This window comes from Stylophora pistillata, chromosome 4, assembly GCF_964205215.1.
Source record: "Stylophora pistillata chromosome 4, jaStyPist1.2, whole genome shotgun sequence".
Taxonomy (NCBI): Eukaryota; Metazoa; Cnidaria; class Anthozoa; order Scleractinia; family Pocilloporidae; genus Stylophora; species Stylophora pistillata.
Window position 1 is genome coordinate 42,825,587 of NC_142522.1, and position 14,785 is coordinate 42,840,371.

At 37.9% G+C, this 14,785-nt stretch overlaps 1 protein-coding gene across 3 annotated transcripts in view; it reads left to right on the forward strand.

Moving 5' to 3' along the window:
* LOC111333153 (uncharacterized) overlaps window positions 1-14,785 on the forward strand; it is a 29,772-nt gene that overhangs the window by 3,106 nt on the left and 11,881 nt on the right. For 2 of the 3 annotated variants that reach the window (XM_088757651.1, XM_088757653.1), the window contains exons 1-2: window positions 1,416-1,573; window positions 7,107-7,225. In XM_088757651.1, coding sequence (XP_088613777.1) covers window positions 7,132-7,225 — 94 coding nt within the window. In that variant the 5' untranslated portion in view covers window positions 1,416-1,573; window positions 7,107-7,131. Of the gene's footprint in view, window positions 1-1,415; window positions 1,574-7,106; window positions 7,226-14,785 lie in introns of those variants that run through there. The other variant, XM_088757652.1, reaches the window with a different exon arrangement.

The window sequence follows — 14,785 nt, forward strand, 5'->3', positions numbered from 1 at the left end:
CTTTAAAAATCTATACGTGCCCTTGTTATATTAGGCGTAGTCTCGGTGTTGATACTTTTAAGTCATCTCTAAAAACATATCTCTCTAAATGTTACTTTATCTCCAAGGTATTGTAGGCTTTGTTATTCTACTTTCTATTTCTTATGTGAAGCGCTCTAGAACTTTTGCATAAAGCGCTATATAAATGATATCACTATTATCATTATTATTAAAACAGGTTCCTAGGGTTTTTCCCGTTAAAAATCTATATGTGCCTCAGCTATATTAGGCGTAGTCTCGGTGTCGATACTTTTAAGTCATCTCTTAAAACTTATCTCTGCAAATGATATCTTAACTTTTAGGTATTGTAGGTTTTATTATTCTCTTGTCTATTTCTTATGCAGAGCGCTCTAGAACTTTTTCATAAATGATATTATGCAGTTAAAACGTCTGTATGCCATATACAATAAAAGCAACACGAGGTGCGCAGAGTAGTCCACGAGCTAATCAGTGAATAGAAACAATTATTATTATTATTATTATTATTATTATTATTATTATTATCATTATCATTATCATTATCATTATCATTATCATTATCATTATCATTATCATTATTATTATTATTATTATTATTATTATTATTATTATTATTATTATTAAAACAGGTTCCTAGGGTTTTTCCCGTTAAAAATCTATATGTGCCTCAGCTATATTAGGCGTAGTCTCGGTGTCGATACTTTTAAGTCATCTCTTAAAACTTATCTCTGCAAACGATATCTTATCTTTTAGGTATTGTAGGTTTTATTATTCTATTGTCTATTTCTTATGCAAAGCGCTCTAGAACTTTTTCATAAATGATATTATGCAGTTAAAACGTCTGTATGCCATATACAATAAAAGCAACATGAGGCGCGCAGAGTAGTCCACGAGCTAATTAGTGAATAGAAAGAATTATTATTATTATTATTATTATTATTATTATTATCATTATCATTATTATTATTATCACTATTATTATTATTATTATTATTATTATCGTCGTCATTATTATTAAAACAGGTTCCTGAGGTTTTTTCCTTTAAAACAGGTTCCTGGGGTCTTTCCCTTTAAAAAAAAACGTCTGTATGTCATATACAATAAAAGCAACATGAGGGGCGCAGAGTAGTCCACGAGCTAATCAGTGAATAGAAACAATTATTATTATTAGTAGTATTATTATTATTATTATCATTATTATTATCATTATCACTATTATTATTATTATTATTATTATCATCATCGGCGTCATTATTATCAAAACAGGTTCCTGAGGTTTTTTCCTTTAAAACAGGTTCCTGGGGTCTTTCCCTTTAAAACAGGTTCCTGGGGTTTTTCCCTTTAAGTCAAAAGCAAGAACAAAATATCGTGTGATATGGTACCCAAAATTGCATTAGAAATCAACGGAGATAGCTTATCGTGCACCAATACCCTCCGAGCCACACATCCTGTTTTTAGATAAATTTGCAATATTATAACCGAATTGTTCAGACCGTTTACATTTGACCAAGATTCAGTCACCACATTTCCAGCAAGCACGTTTCTCTTACTCCAGGTAGGTAGTCTGTTATTATGCCAAGTCATATGGCAAATGTGAACAATGTTCACATCCAAGATAACTTTTTAAGACGAGGAAGAAAATTTGAATATATCTCGCAGGAGATATTTTTAAAATTTCTGATCAATCATGAAGTAAGATGGTTTTGAATGCTAAACGAGATCATACCTCCATGTCGAATCCAGCTAGCATTCTGACCTACCACAATGATAGGAAAAAGAGCTAAAGCTACCGTTGTATATTTAGCCAATTGAGGACAGAAGACTATGTTTCGTAGGATGCATCAGAATCTTAGTGCTTAGTGTAATGATCAACTATAGTTCCTTCTGACGCATGACGCATAATTTTACTTTTTGTACAAATTCTGTCATTATTATACGTTTAATTTGAACCTGTTTTGAGACTGAATAACGATTTACCACGTAAGCGTCATTGAATCCTCAGCAGCTGTTTGGTTTGTTCCCTTAAGGAGTCATTGCTTGTTTTCCTTGTTTCAAAAATGCACCGTACTTGTGTGGTACACTCTACTCGAACTCGTCGAATGCTTCTTTTATAGTTTTTCATCAACTTTCACCACGTTGCAAACTTCGGACATTCTTTCCAGAAAACCTGTCACTCTAACCATCGCGTCTCCTATTTCAATGTTTACTTCAGGGGGAACTGAAGCCTAGATAGATAAATAGATAGGGAGATAGATAGAGAGAAAAATAACGCTTGATAAGCAGAAAAAAATCAGTCAACCACATTTCATCCCCACAGACCAGTTTTGTGGTTGCCCACTCATCAGAGGATTACAAATCCCTGATGAGTGGGCAACCACGAAACAGGTCTGTAGGGATGAAATGTAGTTGATTCATTTTTACCTTCTCATCACACGTTATACTCGCTCTACTAATGATGTATCGAGCACTGTTTTACGGATATCAAGTTTAACCCTTCTAGATAGATAGATAGATAGATAGCTTTATCAAAAATCACATGGCAGCCTAATAAGGCTGATTTGCATGATTATTTACGACGCAATACTGGCTAAAATTATCACTTATATTTAAAGAGCATATTATTTACAAGAATAATACAAGAATAATGCTCAAACCTATTGTCTACACATGGCTGGTAAACATGTCTGGGAAAAACGCTTGGTGGGCATTATTGAGGTAACAAACAGACGTTAATTTCTAACATTTCAAGTAATATGGTTCTTCGGTGGCAAAATCAAAACGATAAAGTTTGCGCTCGGTACTGGACGCTTTTTGTTCGAAAAATTTATTACATTACTCGATAAGTCTATCCTTCAATGGGTTCAGGTAAAAAATGAAAGGTTGTCGAGATATGATAGGCCAGGTATAATTACAGATAGGGCGCGTTTTTGAGCACGTTCTATGTCGTTTCTTAAATAATCAGGCAGGGCATGAAGGTAAAGAGGAGTACAAAATTCGAGTAAAAGTCTAATAAAAGTAAGATAGAAACTGATGATATCACGAGCAGGAACTATGGCGTACTTAAGCAATGCGAGAAGGAGCATCCACTTATTAGCCTTTTTGTAGGGTGCTGGCCACTGTTACGCCAAACGCTTCCACAACAACAACAACAACAACAAACAACAACAACAAACAAACTTTATCAATGTTTTTACAATTAAAAGAAGAACATGTACAACTCGCATATAGCGTACGCTAATGGAGGCGAGTTGTGCAGGGAGTAAAAAGAAAAAGAAGAGAATGAATCAATCTGTTAGCTTCAAATAACAGACTATAAACAATGACAAGAATAAACTCAATGAAATACAATAATTAGCATCCATAGATAAACATGGTTACAGAATTGAATCATGTAATAGGTAGCTAAAACACTAAACAAACTAAACTAAACAGGCGAAGACATTAACAATGAATGGTTACAAAAAGTTATGTTAAATGTAAATTAATTTTGAATAGTAAATTAGGTGCCTCAAGTTAATCCTCCTCGCCTTCTAGAGCCGCGAATAAAGCTTTGCGAACTGATTTCTTGAACGCCAGTTTTGATAGATTACATACTTGAGATGGGGGACAATTCCACGCTTTCGTGCCAAAGCTGAAAAAAATAATTTCACTGTTGATTCAGACGTGAACATTTAATATGATATTTGCCACAAGATGAAGCCTTCGTATTATATGAATGAAACAACCTGGTCTTGACAAATTTCTCAGAGATAGCGTTTGGAGCAGAATTGTTTGAAACATCATACATAGAGTGTAAGATAGTTTCAAAATAAAGAAGATGAATGGGTAATATTTTTGAAGAAATAAAGAAAGGAATAGCACGAGTTCTTGGATTTAAAGGATACATCATACGTAATGCAGGTTTTTGAAGTAGCAATAGTTCATATCAAACTGTTTCCCCACTGCGATGGACATTTGTTTTAGTCGGTTCCAGCCTGGCGCGGCCGCTAACCCAGATCCCCTCCTGAGCAAATTTTCAAAATGGCGGAGAAGCCAAAGAGAGAGATAAGAGAACCAAAGCGATTCTGCAACGAATACTCAGCATACACCCCTGTTAAAAAGGTCATTTCAAAGAGAAAAGATACAAAATTGTATGATATTGAAGTCACAGAGGTTGACAAACCCAACAAGAGACTGAAAATTCACTACATTGGCTACAGTACACGCTTCGATGAGTGGAGACCCTTCGGGGTTCTGTCCTCGTGTACCGGTTCACAAGAGCCAATACAAAAGACCAAACAATACACAATAGCTAACCGATAGCTCCTAAACAAAGAAAGAACAATGGTAATTCCCTTGTGAACCGGTACACCGGGACAGAACCCCCTTCGGTGACGGTGAAGCATCTGAATATATTCCTTCAAAATTGTATAGATTAGTAGGCTGCAACAAAAACTTATTGGACGACGTTTAGGGTAAAAACAGCAATCTAACCTGAAAAAAATGTATTTATTCCGACTCTTTCGGAAAATAACTTTACAAATCTTACTTGTTTATCTCGTAAGTAAACGATGGTGAAGCGCTTTCCGAGCTACCCGATTCTTCTCCCACTGCTTTCACGCTTATAAAACAGGAAACGAGCAAAAGGAGGAAGGTGTGGTTGTTTTGACTAGCCATTTGACGAGGTTCAATCTGCTCCTTGTTCGACAATTTACATAGCAAAACAAAGGAAATTCGTTCCTCTCTTTGATTTTGGCGGTACATTTTCAATTTGCGCTTGCGTAAGAGAGAAATCGCCCAAGATTCCTTGCTCGGTCTTGTTTTGACCACGAACGCCTTCTTAATTTTGACGGACCCGCTCGTGAAAAGGTGAAAATGACGAGGGAAAAACTTTACTTTGTACTACGAAAACACACAAAATGGAAAGCCATGATATTATAGTTCAATATTTCGGTGGTACATTGTTAACTTTTTATACAGAGAGTCGGCAAGATGATATAACATCCAAAAATCGCACTCGATTTGAGTGGGCCGATGAAGTGGGCGTGGTCACGAGATTCAGTAAGAGACTATTTGTACCCCGTGAGTTTGATATGGTTAAGATGGGCTTTTACTGCTTGGCCCCAAGCAATCAAACCATATGTCAAGTAGGGAAGCATGAGGGTTTGATATATACTTCTCAAAGTAGAGAAAGGAACCAATTGTCTTAGACGAGTTATTGCTCCAACCATTTTTACTAATCTTCACGGCAATATAGTCTACGGGATATTTCCAGGACAGATGATTGTCAATCAGAACACCTAAGTATTTAGTACATTACTTACACATTAGACCTGTCGATATGTTGGGGCTGTTGTCTATAACTCTGAGTTTAACCTCATAATTTAGCGATCGCTGTGGAGGTCGACAGATAACAAAGTTTGATTTTTAATGTCAAGTGTCAGCTTGTTTACATGCAGCCATTCACATACATTCTCAACTCTTTGTTAACGGTTTCCTCGAGGGACTTAAGACGTCTATCAGCATAAAGCATGTTATTGTCATCTGCAAATAGCAAAAAAATTAACTTATGTGAGGAGTTTGGAATATCATTATTAAATATCAGAAATTAAGAGGATCCAACACAGATCCTTGTGGAACACCACATGGGACGATTTCCTTATCAGAAATAAACGAATTGATCTCGGTTGTCTGAGTGCGTTTAAATAATTATGATGAAAACCAATCGTTTACAATGCCTCCGACTCCATGGTGATTTCCTTTGTTGAGCCGGATTGAATGGTCAACTGTATCGAAAGCTTTCTTTAAGTCGATAAAAATACCTCTCGAAAATAGTTTATTGTCCATATTCTTCAACACGGTTTACACGTTCAAGTTCCTTAGAGTTGACAGTAGTCGCATCAAACTGGTGTTGTGTTCTTTAAAGTCAATCAGCTGTTCTTTACAGTTATCTGGGTTAAGCTGAAGCTTGTTTGGGATAGACCATTGTTCCCAGCTGTAACAGCGAATTGCATTGTACTTTGTCCTCCCCTTGAGACCACCTTAGCTAATGTTGTGTCATCCACATATTTCCACACCTCGAAGCTGGGTGTGTGGAGATCATTTATCGATCAAGATGAAAAGCCAGGGTCCAAGTTTTGTGCCTTGAGGCACTCCAAATGGAACAGCTCCCCATTCCAAAAAACAGTGACTTGAAAGCTTTACCCGCTAGCGCCAGTCCATAAGGAAGTCACAGACTCAACGAGCAACCCCACTTGGAATATGCAACCCAAGAATCCTGGCTGCCAGAGTATTGTGATCCACAAGCTCAAAAGCCTTCCTTCAATCCAGGAGCACAACCCGTACCGTACCCTGCAAGCAGAGGCCCTTTGATCTTCCTTGATTAGTCGGGAAGAGAAAGGAGCCTCTGCACGCCGCCACGACTTTCCCTGTTGAGCCGCTCATCCACCGAAGCGGATGAGTCAGACCGGTTGGAAACCAGTTTTCCCTTCTTCGGCTCAGTGCGCATACGTGTTGTTGGAAATTTGCCGGTTTCTTGCTTCAGTACGGCCTTAGAAAAAGATGCGGAAGACAACTTTATTCAAGTGTCAATGTGTCGAGCTTTACAGGTGTAAAAACTAATTAGGGACACTACTTAGTTACTTAAACTAAAGAAGTTTAAAGATAAATATACTAGTTACTTACACATTGAGAGTAAATTTTCAAATGTAAAACTAGAGCCTTATTTACATACTAATATTACTTTTAGATGGCTAAAAAATTGTATAGAATGATAAAATATATTTTTAGGAGCAGATTTCACAGTTCACGGAGGTGTCTTTTAACAATTTGGTCAGGTTTCGTTTCTTTATACTTTGTCTAAAATCGTTTAAAGATGTTTTCTCCCGGTCACTGACGCTAACTTCCTCCATAAGTATGGTCCAAAGTAACGAAACGTTCTAACCCGCAGGGTATTAATATCAGCGTTTCTAAGCTCATAGCCTTTATAAGTAGACTGGGATATTTTTCTAAAATACAGTGGCATTAATCCGTTTTTAACTTTAAACATGAGTGTTGGTTCATGATTTGTTTTGTTTACTTATTTTGAGGATGGACTTATTTGTTTTCAGGTATCGAAAGCACTCCTCTATTGGCATGGCTTCCTCGTATTTGTGTCTGATAGTCGCCGTCCTCCTATTCTGTGTGACTTTTGCTAATAAGATGAAAGTAAAAAATATTAAGTACTGCGGTAAGTAAAAAAGAGCAGTAATGAATTATAATTGAACACTGCTAGTGTTATATATAACACAAGCTAAGACCTTTTTGGAACTTCAAAAAAGAATCTGGAATGATTGACTAACTCGTAGCCGGTTGAGGATGCTTATCATGCGCAAGAAGAAAAAACAGGTCCAATCATCAATCCGTAACGTGACAACTCATCAAAAACAAATTTATTCAGTACACAGATTTAGCGTTTGTGGCGACCAAAAATATAGATTCTCAAGTTCAAACAGGGCGTCGCTCCAAGACACGGTTAACGAGGTGTTTGGGGACTATTTTACAGATCAAGATAACAAACCAAAGTTGACTGTTTGCACGAATCTTAATTATTGAAAGGCAATCGACCACGAACCCCGATCAACGATGAAAATCACGCTCGATCTCAAAATCAATCAATCTATCGATCCTAAACTGAAACAAAAATACAACGGAGTTCTATCAATCTAATGAAATGTCGCGGAGTACGTAGTTAAAGAATCGCGTGTAAGAAACTGAGCCCCAACGCCGATAGTGACTTTAAAATGACAAAGAACAATATAAATAAAACAGTACAAAAGTTTCAATACAAATTACAAGAATTTTGGCGGCTGGTTATTGAAATGGTGGGCGTTCACTTGCATTTTATACAATTTTAGCCTTTAAATCTTAAATTATAAGAGAATATGGTAATACAACGGAATGTTCGTTGGTATATAGAGGTTTTGCAGAGCAGCCATGTTGGATGGCAGGAACAATAGATTATTTTACCCATGGGAAAAATTTTTCTTTCTTATGCAAAATGTATTCATCGGTCCTGCCATCCAACATGGCTGCTGTGCAAAACCTCTATTTTCCCCTAACGCTGAAAATACTAGACAAAACAAAGTTAACAAGGTCTCGCGTATCGGTCCTACTTCTGCCAAAGGTTGAGAAAATTAACGAAAGGGCTTAAGTTTACCAAGACCACTTAAAACTTACGAAGAACTGGTTAAAGGGACGCTTAACTCACCTAAAAAAGGGCCTTCTGGCTAGTGTCCTTAACAACAGATATACTGAATGAGTTTGAAATTGTACTGAATGAGTATGAATTATATGTACTTGAGAAGTTTGCAGACAGCCAATCAGTATTAGGGCCCGTTTAAATGGTTTTAACATTTTCTTCAACATGCATTCAACATTTTTTTTAACCTAATTTTCGGTGCGTTTTTCCAACATTGTTGAAAACATAAAAACATTTTTAAAGGTCTTGAAAGCGTGTCGATTTAAGCTTAAATGCATTGGTTTAAACTTTCATTCAACACCGATTCAACTTTGCGTTAGTACAACCTTTGTAATGACTTTGTAAGTCCTTTGTAAGGTCTTTATAAAGGCCCCCGCACAATTTTTGTTTTAGTGTCCAACATTTGCCCAACATCCGTTCAACTGTTGTCGAACGAACGTTGGTCAAATGCTAAAACTATTTAACTCTTAAGCGGCCTTAAGCGAAAAATGACCCGTTTCAATTTTTCGTGCCTAAATCTGCCGCTCTGCTGCGATGACTGATTAAAACAAGAAATATAAGCGTTGTCCTCTAACTTTGGTTTATGAATCCATCTCATTGCTCTGGAGTTTGCCAATAAGGGATTGTATATGCTGCTAATAAATATTTAGAAATTAGAACCTTTTGAACATCCATATAGATACATTGTTTTTGTCATTGTGACCGTAGTCAGTTTCGCACCACAAAAGAAATTGCGTGGAAATGCCAATAACTCTTACAACTCAAGCACTTTCTTGTTTGTTTTGATAACAAAGCAATTACGCTTAAGAAAGAGAAATTACCTTTCAAAGTGTAAGAACTAGGAGCCTTAACAAAAACCCCGACGGTTAAAGGTGACGAGGACTTGGCAAAACAAAGGATCTAATGGGCAGAATAAAGCTCAGCACTTGCCTTTAAAAGCTTTGTACATTTCTCTGCCGTCCTCTACGAAACAAACAACTATTGGTTTGCGGGATCGGCGGGCAAAAAACCCAACGGAAAATAATCTAACTTCCATTTGGAATCCAAGGCAGCTCACATACGTTGTGCTGAAGTTGAAGTGAAGCGTCGCCAGAAACCGTAAACACATCCAGCCATTCGCGAAATTATAACTAAATAACTATATTCATTTTTAATCGACATCTCCCGCCGCGTTGCTGACTGCTAAACGTCTTTAAAGGCCCATTTAGTCTTTTATCCAATAAACAAAGGCTACCATCAATTATCAACAATTACCGTTCTGTTGACAGTGCACCATAGGATCGAAATAAAGCCGACTTCCATCGTGGTAAACCCCCATAGTTTGTAATCATGATACCAATATGGCCTTCGCAAACGGCGAGTATTTATTTCTAACTGTAGGAGATATAGCGGCATGTTTACAGATGACACTTCACCGATAGAAATAAAGATCCAGATGCAAAAATACGAACCTAATATACGAACGCATCGGGTGAACGAGTAGTTTTAAGCTTAAACTTTATTTCTTCCCACCGAAAACCTCTCGGCATAAAGAAAATCAGTGAGTTTCGTCAAAGCGAAAACTATTATGCAAGGATATAAAATACGAACGGACATTTTAATGCTTATGTAGCCACACTTCAAATACCAATCAGGCAAGAAATGTCAACGTGACTGCCTCTGTTAAAAAAAAAAAAAAAAAAAAAAAAAAAAACAGAAAAAAGGAACTACAGCATGCATTCCATGAACTCTGAGTTTCATTCCTGTGAGATTATACTACAGGAAACAAGTGACATGTTTTACAGATAACCTTTCACAGGATGAGTCGAAAACGAAGACCGAAAAACCAAGACCGAATACCGAAGACCCACCGGTCTAAAACGAAGACCCTGCGGTCTAAAATGAAAACCCTGTGGTCTAAAAAGAAGACCCCCTACTCTAAAACGAAGACCTTGTACTATAAAACGAAGGCCCACTGGTCTAAAACCATATACGCTAAGCTAAGTTGCTCCCATTTCTGTAGCGCATAAATTAAAATGTCATCTGAGCGCGCTACATCTGAGCGCACCACAGCTGGCTCAAGCTCCAGCTGTGAGATGATCGTCGTGCGCAATAACAGTCATGGCGGCATTAAAAGAGTTTGTATGGAAATATTTACCACCGCTCTAATGAATAAAAAAAAAAACCTCAAATTCTCAATAAAAATACCTCACCTTACTTCCACAGCATATCGCTTATTATCTGACCGCTTACTTTGATGAAAACAACCAATTTTGGTGAGTTGTCCATTTCGAGGTTTTCGACGCACTTATGAAACTACAGTATAAGTGCTTGGATTCTGCGTTGGATTTGTGGCTGGCCAATCATTTTACGCTGGGATTTTTCGCTTCTCGGATCGGGCGTTCGGAAATGGAATGTTCAGCATGGGCTTTTCATACGAACGTTGAAAACCTCGAAATGGACGACTCGCTAAAATGGGTTCTTTTCATCAAAGTAAGCGGTCCGATAACAAGCGATACGCTGTAGAAGTAAGGTGAGTTATTTTTATTGAGAATTTGATGTATTTTTCATTAATTAGAGCGGTGGTAAATATTCCCATACAAACTCTTATAATTCCTCCATGACTGTTATTGCGCAAGATGTGAGCGCACACAACACGTGTCAAATTGTATAATGCAGTCAAATTCCAAGAGCGTCGACTTGTACGTTTTAGTGACGAGTTTAGTACATTTGCTTGTCACCAACATTACATTTTAGATTTTTCAAATGCATATTGAGCAAATGACAGTGAGGCGACTTCAATAATACTGCGTCATCATTACGGAATCGCGCCCATTGAAAAATGTCGCACGGGAAAATGCAAATAAGCTAGAAAAGAGAAAGAGAGCATGCGTAACTTCATGCACGCCTGTCAATCTGACTGTCAATCATGTAATCCCCCGTGTACGCCGTGTTCGCAAGTATTGTTTCTTGCTCAGACAACCGAAACATAGCGCCATTCATCGAAGAAGAATATCCGTGATCTTGATTAGGCATTATTGTTTAAAAATCGATCACATGTAAAATTATGTACTTGAACTTGAACTTGAACTTTATTTTTATTTAGACACGGTAAATCTATCAGATAAAATAATAATATTATTACAATCTATTATTACAGTTACAATCTATTTTAATCTATATAAACATGATCTAAAATTTAAAAGTAAAATAGAAAAAAAATAAAGAAATTCTGCTTTACATAGATGCCGTGTGTGTTTTGTCGATTCAGAGGAAGAAATTGCGACAACCATTTCGGAAGGATTGAAGTGATTTTGCTTGCCGCAATTCAGGGGACAAGCTATTCCATATAACCGCACCGTTATAGCTAAAGCTATTTTTCAGGAAATTGGTGCGAGGCAATGGAACAGCTAGTTTGTTTTCAGAGTTCCTTAGATTATATGGAGGATCATATTTAGTGAAAAGAGAACCAAGATAGTCGGGCGCAAGACCATGTATAGATTTATAGACCATTATAGACCATGTATTCAAGCCGAGCGATTTTTTCATAAAACGTTACCAAAATCTCGAAAATTTGAGCTATAGAAGGGTTCTCTGCTTATAGCTGAGTGTTTTTCCATACATAATTTTTTGGAAACAGCAAATTGAAAGGAAACATAGATATATTCGTCTATAAGCCGAGATATTGCCTGCAGAAATAAATTAACAAAACAAGTTGAGGTTGGTGATTGACTTTATTTATGTGGTGCCTTCCAAAGGAGCGATTTTTTGTTTTCGGTGCGTAGTAAATACGGCTTACTGTTCGTCCTTGGTGTTGGCGTCGAATTCGTCGTCCATCTCCTCCTCGTCCGCTAGCTCTGCTGTTTCTTCCGAGTAGATTGCTTCATCTTCAGTGCCGTCTAGAGTGTTAGAAATTCTGCAGGTATAGATCTCGCGAAAGTGTTTTAAGAGTTTCGAAACTGACCAACCAGAATTGCCCATTCCCACGATTGGTAAACGAACTCGTCACATATTATGGTGTTGAAATCTGCGACAAGTAACAAGAAAACTTACCTTGGCTTCCCTGCCCTGTAAACTAGTCAAGTAATCTCTCATCCAGCCGCGGATATTTCGGAGTGTAACGGCCCACTGTTGTGCGTTTCGCTGACATCTTGAGCTCTCCATTAAAGAGGTTCTCTTGATCTTTAGGTTATCGGCTTATAGCTGAGTTCGGCTCATAGACGAATAGATACGTTAAGACGGAAATGCGACAGATTTCCGAGGTTCGACCATCAATTTCGCAATGAAAGCAAAATAACATTACAGAAATATTCCTTTTTAGCCCGTTATTGCTGTCAGTTTCACTTAACACGTCGGGAAAGTCTATTTACTTTTCGAAAAGCTTAAGTATACGCTGTAAATTCCTGAATAAAGGTTGATAGTTTCGAAAGAAACTGTTTGGGGCTGCGTCGGTGGGAGTAACGAAATAATTTGGATATATCAACAAAGTTGAAATGGTAAATTGGCCACCGTAACGATTACAAAAGCTGACGTTTCGAGCGTTCGCCCTTCGTCGGAGCGAATAGAGGAATTGCGAGTTGTGTGTGCTTTTAAAGGCAGAAAATGGAGCTACGTTATTGGTGGGAACATGGCAACGAGAAAAAACACTCGTTTCCATGTTCCCACCAATAACGTAGCCCCATTTTCTGCCTTTAAACGCACACACAACCCATAATTCCTCTATTCGCTCCGACGAAGGGCTAACGCTCGAAACGTCAGCTTTTGTAATCGTTACGGTTGTAAATTCCTGCTCCACGTATGTACACGCTCAGTTCCAACTCAGCTTTACTATAACAACACTTTGTTTCATCGCCTTCAAACAATACTAATTGCTTCAATTGTATCTCCATTGTCTCTGAACGGACGCAAAGCGAAATTTTCCAACTCCCTTTTGGAAATTCGTCATTTCAGATCTTAAGAGACCGAAGCTGGCGGTGAGCTTTTGCAACGTCATTCCGCCTGCAAAGCATCATGGATACCCTACTTTGCCCGGGCGACGCTCTTCAATGGGCGCGATTCCTTAATGTACTATGACTGCACCTACCGCTTGATGAACGCTTGATCCGTTTCAAAGGCTGGGCTCAAAGGTCATCTGTGCGTGACTTGCAAAGCGACATTAACAATCTTGTACAATCAAAGACAGCACAGGCAACGTCCCCGGTACAATTAGTAATTAATTTTATATCGGACGAGTGTAAAAACGAACAACAGTTATATAACTGTCGCGGCTTTGATGTAGGTCAGAAATGTCATACACCAAACCTGAAAACTCTTGGAATTTGACTGCGTTACACAATTTGACACTTGTTACGTGCGCTCAGATGTAGCGCCGCCGTTCAGATGGAGATAAACTAACTCCCGAGTTAGGATTTCGAGTTAGGATTTCGAGTTGGATTTTCGAGTTAGGATTTCGGGTTGGATTTTCGAGTAAGAATGTAGAGTCGGTTTTTTCGAGATGCTTACTAGTAATCCAGCTGCAACGAATCGGCTAGTCCAGCTGCAGTCAACAAAATAATTCGAGTACGGGTGGGGTTAGTGTTTTACCTTTTTATTCAAACGCTTTATTTCCCTATCCCTCATTTTTTTACCGAAAAATTCCTGGTTCAACCCTGGTCTGGGGAACATACAATCCTTGACAAAAGTGTTACACACTTAAAATAACTGAAGTGTTGTCTTGACCACGTACCACCCCTTTCCCACTCCAAAACATTGCTAATTTCTATTCTTGCAACAATGCCATAAGTTCTTAAGCAGAGGGGGTTCAGGAATTAAACTTCACAGATCGACAGGATTTGTCACTAGGCACTATTTTGTTAAGTGTGCTAAGGACGTTGTCTAGGATTGTAGGTAATAACAATATTAATAAGTGGGTACAGAGAGATAACCGAACACCTTCTCCTTTCCACACATTCTGTAACAATAACATCTTCAACAAAACCCCTAGTATAAGCAATAACAACTTCAATACGTGGGTACAGAGAGAACTGAACACCTTCTCCTGTCCACACATTCTGTAACAATAACATCTTCCACAAAACCCCTAGTACAAGCAATAACAACTTCAATATGTGGGTACAGAGAGAACTGAACACCTTCTCCTGTCCACACATTCTGTATCAATAACATTGTTGGGGTGGAAAACCTTGGTAACAAAAATGTCAATATATACCCACTGCAGTATAAACGAGCATTCAGTTATCCTTAATCCCTTCAGTTATCCACACATTCTGTAATAATAACGTCTCTAGAGACACACCCCTGGTTCGATCCTGCTTTGGATGCCATTTTGTATAGGAATGTCAATAGAAAGACAAAGAAGTATTACCGAAAACTACATGCCCCATACATTCCGTACAATTCTCTGAACGCATTAAAAAACACCGTCTACTTGCCTATTTTTGCTTGGCCTGCAAAAGAACTCGTGCCATTTGCTACAGTAAATGGTGCTGTGTACCATGTGTTCGTTACAGACCTTTTCAAAACAATATAGTAAGTAGCTGAAAATACATATTTGATGCTGGTAAAAAGTGA